The 7,368-nt window shown below is 46.4% G+C and overlaps 1 protein-coding gene across 2 annotated transcripts in view; it reads right to left on the bottom strand.

Moving 5' to 3' along the window:
* The window catches only part of LOC100962464 (phospholipase B1, membrane-associated), an 85,198-nt gene that overhangs the window by 34,619 nt on the left and 43,211 nt on the right, over window positions 1-7,368 (bottom strand). For both annotated transcript variants that reach the window (XM_023511865.1, XM_023511866.1), the window contains 6 exons: window positions 4,521-4,564; window positions 3,903-4,011; window positions 2,480-2,531; window positions 1,596-1,676; window positions 1,041-1,106; window positions 141-241 (listed from right to left, as the gene is read on the bottom strand). In XM_023511865.1, the coding sequence (XP_023367633.1) occupies window positions 141-241; window positions 1,041-1,106; window positions 1,596-1,676; window positions 2,480-2,531; window positions 3,903-4,011; window positions 4,521-4,564 (453 nt within the window). The remainder of the gene's footprint in view (window positions 1-140; window positions 242-1,040; window positions 1,107-1,595; window positions 1,677-2,479; window positions 2,532-3,902; window positions 4,012-4,520; window positions 4,565-7,368) is intronic.

The raw sequence follows: 7,368 nt of genomic DNA, 5'->3' as shown, positions 1-7,368 counted from the left end.
GTTCTGGGTCAAGTTCTCCTTCGTACATTTGAACACATGGACACACCATGTCACCAAGATCCCATGGAGTCTCTGCTATATGTGGGCTAGACCAGGAGGTAAGGGCATACCCAGCATGGGGACAACCAGGACCAGCCTACCTGGCCTGCTGTACTGGACACTTGTCTGGGTTTCCCAGGAACACCTGACGGATGGCACTGAGGTCTATGAAGTCCACGAGGTTGACCAGGGCTCTGGGCACCTAAGGACAAGGCTGGGGATGAGAGAGGGGCTGCAGGGGCTTCTTTTTCAGGCTGCCTTAGGCCCTGAGGAGTGGGGAACTGGCTGTAGGACTCCTTTAGAACCCTAGCTTGGTATGCCCTGAGTCTGTACAGGATCCTGCAGTCCATGCTTCTCACACGCCCACCAGGTGCCACCCATAAGAGCTGCAGTGGGAAGGCACCTCCTAGGACAATAAATCCTAAGAGTTCAGTTCTATTAAACCATCATTTAGTGAGCCCTTATGCTAGCTTTAAACTTGGTGAGATACAGGACCTGCTTGCCAGCCCATTAGCCCTTGACCAGTTCCTTCCAGCCCAACCTGACCTAACTCTGCTGAGTACACATGGGGTCTCAGCCACCCCCAGAGCCTTGGTGGTCAGTGTGCTCCGTATTGGGCAGCTGGTGCACCTTGTCCTTGCCAGGGATGGTGGTCATGACAGGTGGGTCCACTGCTGGGTGCAGGACCGGACAGAGTTTGCTCTAAACATACCCTGTGGCTCAAAATGCAGTGTCCACCTGGCTGCTGCCCCCAAGGAATGTCCCAGGTAGTGGGATAATATGTTGCCTTCCCTTCTTCAAACCTCAGATCCTTTTAGGCGATTCCAAATGCAATGAGGCTTCCTTGGGGGAGGGGGGACCCTAACCTTTAGAAAGGGAAGGAGCCCATGTCTTTTTGCTCTGTCCTTGAGGGGAGGGGGTACTCCACCATTCTCTCTTCCATTCCCCTTCCCCTTCACCATGTTTGAGCTGTTACCAGCTGCTGGGAGCCCCCCACCCACCTCTCTGTGTAGGATGTCCAAGGCATTGCGGAGATGGCCAAAAAAGTTGGCTGCAGAATATAGATTCTGGAAAGAGAAGAGAACCGGTTATGGTGTGAGGGCAGTAGGGCAGTTACAGGCTTCCCTTTTGGCTCTGGCCCCACAGACCTGTTCTCCCTCTGCCTCTGCCTATCAGGACCTGAGATGGACAGGTGACTACTCGCGGTTGTCAAAGGTGGGCCAGCCAGAAGGACAGAACCTTCATCTGGAGCTTTAGCTCAGGAGCAGAAAGTAGAGATTCCTCTTTCCAGCTTCTTGGAGTCTATAGTATTTTTTCTTTCTCAATTCTTGGGAGTTGTAAGAGAGAAGAAATATCCTATATCTACTATCTGCTACCTCACCATCTGGGACAGAGTGAGGGTAAGAAGTGTGTGTGAGAGAATTATACGCCTACGGGTGTACAGGTGCAGTTGGACGATACTCAGGTTGGCTCTAGGGACTATTCTCAGAGAGGATCTCCAAGGGCTACTGGTCAAAGTCAAGAGCAATGAGCAAGCCGAGACCGGTCCCCATTACCGAATCTGTGCAGAAGTCACATAAATCATTGGCTCCAATCAGCACCGTGATGACCTTCCAGTCTTCATGAAAATTTACTCTCTACATGGAGAGAGGAAGATGCTTAATGATTTCCAACAAAACACATGAAAACATCACAGCTCTAGGAAATCCATCCAACCCTCTAGGACAGTGATTTTTCAACTGGTGTGCTGACTAATGTCCTGGGAGAAGATCTTAGGTGTTCTGCAAAACTTTTAAAAAATCATTAATTAAATTATTTTCTAAAGAAGTTCAAAGCACAGTAAGTATATTCTTTAACTCTTCTTTTGGATCAACATAATTTAAGTGTGCTGTGGAAGTTTAACTACAGTTCAAATGTGCCATGAGATTAAAAAAAAAGTTGAAAAACACTGCTCTAGGACTTTCGTGCCCACTTGAAATAATAGAATCAGAAACTCAGAGCTGAGGCAATTTTAAAGGTTTATTTATAGACCATGGAATCTTTGCACTAGGAGGGGCTTGCAAAGTCACCGTGGCCAGCAATAAACCCCTCCCCATGGACATAATGTCCTCCAGAGGACCTCTGGCTGGCGGCTGCCCTACCACTGCTGGAATGCCTCTAATGACAGGCGATTCTCTGCTTTTCATCATAGACTATTCCATTTGGGGACAACTTTAGTGGGTTAAAAAATTAATATTTATTAGCCAGGCATTGTGGCAGGCGCCTGTAGTCCCAGCTACTCAGGAGGCTGAGGTAAGAGAATCACTGAAGCCCGAGAATTTGAGGTTGCTGTGAGCTGTGATGCCACAGCACTCTGCCAAGGGCGACATAGTGAGACTCTGTCTCAAATAAAAAAAGAAAAGAAAATTAATATTTAGAAATAACCATAAATTTGACTCACATGGTCATCTTTCATCTTTTGTACCAAAGTCTGGGCTTGGCTTATAAGATCCCTGAGAAAAAGAGAAAACCAATCTTTAAGGTGAGGAATAGTGTCCACCATTTTCCTCCTAAAGGGTCTGAACTTGAGGTCTCTATGGCATCATCCCCACTGCATGAGCTGGCAGAGACTCTGAGGCCTGGAGACCAGGAGCTTCTTGCCTCTGCTGGAGAATTATCACAACCAAGAATCATTTGAAAGCCAATTGTGTGTCTGTCCTACAGCTGGAGTTGAAGGTATTGCCAACTTTGTCTGTTGCTCCGGTCTCCTTCTAGGACTCCACGCCTAGAAGGTCTTATTGGGTTCCATGTTAAGAAACCATTCATCTCTTTTGGAAGACTAGGCTTCTAGAATCTGGAAATTAACATGAAATTTACCACGGTTCCTCTGGCTGCCAGGAAGCTGAGGGTTTGATGCTCCAACATATTAACCATAAAAATGTTCATATTAACACAGTTGCTATTTCTTCATTTCCCCCAATGGCTGCGATTTTTCTCTCTTATGTTATCTGTTATTTATTTTTGATAAACTTATCTAGATGTTTCTTTCAGAAAGAGATAGGGAATAAATATTTTCCCTACACATGCCTGGGTTTATAATTCATGGCAGGAATAGATCGCAGGCACCTAAGCTCCCCACTTGTTCAGGCCCCTGTTATAGGTCTAGGTGGCATAGATCCATAATACAGTGATCTCTCAGGATATGGGGTGGTGCCTTCCATCCCAAGATGTTCCTATCACCAGGAAGAGTCTTCCAGTAAGTGAGCAGGCCTGGGGGCAAAGTCATCATCCAGAAGGGTGTGACAGAAGCTCAGATGACTGAGCCAGGAGCTGGGTGTGGTAAGGAGACCCAGGCTGCCTGGGTCCCCTTGGGAGACCATCCCAGGAGGCTGGGCTCCTCCCCTTTCTCTCTCTCGTTAGCTCCATAATGGAGCTAGAGAGAGGACAAGACTTGTTGCCACAGAGGCCTCTAAAGCCAGAAAGCTTGAGCAGCTATCTGGCCCCTCCCTGATCTCTCTGGGGAGTTGCCACTTGTGAGGTTCTGGGGAGAGTGGATCTCTCTAGCACAGTTATACTGTGGTACATTTTAAAAATTGAATAAAGGCAGTCAGTTAGTCCAATTACTAGATCACAGTGTATGTGAAAGAGAGGCCAGGAGTTGCGTCTGTAGGGGCATCACGCCTTTCCATGGCCACATCCTGTCTATCCTCCCTGCGATGACCTTAGTCACAGGACGGCAGAGAGGAGAGGGGGCCTGAGCCTCTCCCATCCTTGCTGCTAATGGGTACAGGCCCCTTTGCACACAGAGGTTGGTTTTGTGATCTTAAGCATGTCTGTGTCTCCCCCGCTGCCAGCTCTGCAGACCCTCTCCCCAAATGCCATACTCAGCCTTCGCTCCAGGAGCAGCTTGATTGAGGAATGCATTCATGTCATTGGCACCACCTGTGCCCACCGCGTAGCCTGTGAGATTTCTGTTAAACTCTCGAAGGATATCTGGAAAGGGGGTGAACAGGACACAGATGGCTCAGGGCAGAAGTCCAGGGTACCTTCTCTGGGACTGAGTGAGGGTCTGAGGTCCCCAAAGTGGGCTGTGCTACCATCCCTGTGCTTCCTGGGGAGAGGCATGTGTGCCCAGTAGCAGGTGGGGCCTCTCTGGGTCGGAATGGCCTGCTGACAGGTGGGCCAAGACAGCAAGAAAAAAAAATTTACAGTGCTGTGAAAGGTCACTATCTAATTTACCCCAGCATTCCCTGGGCCAGGTAGAACCTGAACTTAGAATGTTTGGTAACTTGTTCTGGGTCATCTGACAAGCATATAGAAAGGCCCAGATCTCCAGGCTCCAAGTCCGGGGTTCATTCCATCCCCCTTCAGCTGTCTGTCCACAGCCTGCCCTTTCCTACTTCAAGGAAGGGATGTCACTTGCTCCTTAGCTGGGAGGCACTCTCAGGAAGACTAGGGGTCAGATGCAACGTAGACAGACCAAGGCCCTGATGGCTACTCACTAGGTAAGGTGGTCACATTCTCCAGGGAGCCGTCCCCTCCTGCACTGTAGGGAGGGAGCAAGTTAGTGAAGGAGAGAGATTAATTGAATACATAAACTTTACAAAAGAGTGGCCTCCACCTTTCTTAGTGCCCAGCAGCACCTATGAGATGTACCATACCTGTCTCTCTGTGTTGGAGGAATCCCAAGAGAATTTTGAATTCCCCAGCAGATTGGTTCCCCCCAATCCAGCATTGGAAGGCAAGAGAGCTGCTTCTTTCCTTCATCAAATCAAGAGAGAGAACGCTTATCTGAGCATGTGCTGGGTGCCCAGCCATGAACTAGACTCTGTTATCTCATCTCTCTCAATGCGCCTATGACACTGACATGACTATCTCCATTTTTCGGGTTCGGAACTTGAGTTCGCCGGGGTTTATTTACTTTGTTGGGGTTACTTAAACCCCGGTTTGGGTTGGAACCCTTTAGAAAATAGGTAAGCAGTTGTTCAGCAGTTGGACAAGTTCTGATGTAATGTTCAAGGGAGGGCAGGTGGCCTCACACTGCCTTGCAATGCTCTAATTTTCTTCTAATTGAACCTTAAGCACACTATGAAGATTTTGTTTCCTTTCATGCATCTGCACACAACGTATCACTTGTTGGCATTTGGGCTTAGATCATGTGCAATGATCTTACCAGTTTAAACTGAGTAGGGCACAGAGGAGGTAAGGACAGAAGTATTTTTTTTGGGGGGGGGAGGGATAGAGTCTCACTCGCCCTGAGTAGAGAGGTATCACAGCTCACAGCAACCTCAAACTCTTGGGCTTAAGAGATTCTCTTGCCTTGCCTCAGCTTTCCTAGTAGCTGGGACTACAGGCATCCACCACAAGGCCTGGCTATTTTCTTGTAGTTGTCATTGTTTAGCAGGCCTGGGCCGAGTTCGAACCCGCCAGCCTTGGGTATGTGGCCAGCACCCTATCCACTGAGCTATGGACACCACCAGGACAGAAGTATTTGCGTTTTAACAAAATCTGATGTTCAAATAACAGTAAATACTGTTATTTTGCTTCTGCGCCTCTTTCCTCAATCCCAGATTGAGACTGGCCAGATTATTCCAGGCCAATAGATTTTAAAAACACAGCCTTAGCATCCAGCCTGCCAGCAGAGACTTCTAACGAACAGGCCAGGAATCAGGCATAGTTGTTCTTCACTCAAGGAATGCTTGGAATGAAGCTGATGGCTACATGCCAGCGTGGTCCAGGGGTGAGTCAGAGACTCAGCAAGCAGCCCAGGTGGTAGAGAGGAAGCAGCTGGAGTAAGTCCTGCCCGTTTACCTCACCCATCAGATGTCAATGGAACCTAACCCATCAATGTTAGGTTCCCATCAGATGTCTGAACCTAACATTCCCAGGGGTGGGTATCTATTTGTGCCTCTGATTCTCTTCTGACTCTGCGCGAAGCTCCTGCTTTAGCTGCTTCCTGATCCCTCTTTCTCTGGACTAAAGGCACCAGATCAGAACATGTTACACCAGAAAGGAAACTGTAAATGGATACACTGCCTCCAATCACTGTCTTCAACCTCTGCCTCCTTTTTTCCTTCAATAAAAACATAAACATGAAGACATATCTAAACACACACATCGATTATTTCCTATTCTAATTTCTTGTTTAAAGGTATTTTTGTCTTTAAAAAAGTGTGGTGGCTGATTAAGACGAACAGGCTATGAAAATTTCTCCCTGGCTTCATTTTGGACTGTAAATTTCTAGAAGAAAAAAGGACTATACAGATCAACATGAAAGAGCAAAAATACTTAAACCTTCATTTTTTAAAATCAGAACTATGTGTGACATGAAACAGACCCACGTCAGCTAGTCTATGGCAGATCCTTCAGATGAATACAATTTGTATCACACGGTGAGCCCAATGGGTGAGCCTTATCTGTTCTCACCGGCAGTGTACAGAAAACCAGAATAGATGCTAAGTAACATTTGTTAAAGGAGTTTCAATAATGTGAGACTGAACTCCTAAGTTAATAGAACAAAGAAATTCATTTCTTGGTCAGTAAATTTTATTTTGGTCTTTTTAATGATCCCAAATGAGCAAACTTATTTCAATGGAAGGAAAGGCAATCATCTAAAGACCTGGACCACCACCTTGTTAAGCTTATAAACTTTCACTAGTACCCAGGTTACAGGGCCTTGAATACTCATGGCCAAACCTCCTCTCCAGATCCTGCTCACAGCCACCACCCCCTGAGAATTCTAGATCCACTTCTCCTAACTCCTCAGTTCACTCTTCCCACTTTGGTTTTTCTGGGGGGAAAGTGGCTCAGATGAGACTACTACTGGACGCTTCCAGTGGAATTGGCATTATGAACAAATAACATTCTGGAATTAAGAAAAACACTAAACAGATAAAATTTAAACACGGTTCTTCATTGCAGGGCTTCTTGGAGCCTTTAATATGCTAATATGCATGTGACTTCTCCAGAAGAAGGATAAAATAATGTTTCCCTAAAAATATGCAGGATTTTCCCTTCTTAAGGAACCTGTCTGGAGTTAATGTCCCACAGAAGATACTTTGAGAAAACTAGTTTGCACATTAGGTCATTAAAGAGAAAAATGTCCAATTTCAAATCAAAAGCATAGTTTATTATATGTTAAAAGAAGCAGTACGATTAATCAAAGTATACACCTAAATCATTGGCATGGTTTTGACATCTTAACATTTGTGCCAGTGCCGAAGAAGCCTGGAAAGTGAGTGGTGACTGAAATCACAAAAGGTGTTTTCCACAGCTTGTTGGGAATTAAATATTTTTCCTTATGAGAAGTGGTCCAAAGCCTGGAAGAAGTGGTTGTCATTTGATGCAAGG

Source organism: Otolemur garnettii, unplaced genomic scaffold (assembly GCF_000181295.1).
Source record: "Otolemur garnettii isolate 467f Iridium unplaced genomic scaffold, OtoGar3 scaffold00022, whole genome shotgun sequence".
Taxonomy (NCBI): Eukaryota; Metazoa; Chordata; class Mammalia; order Primates; family Galagidae; genus Otolemur; species Otolemur garnettii.
The sequence above is the reverse complement of the archived record's forward strand: the minus strand, read 5'-3'. Positions and strand labels throughout refer to the sequence as shown.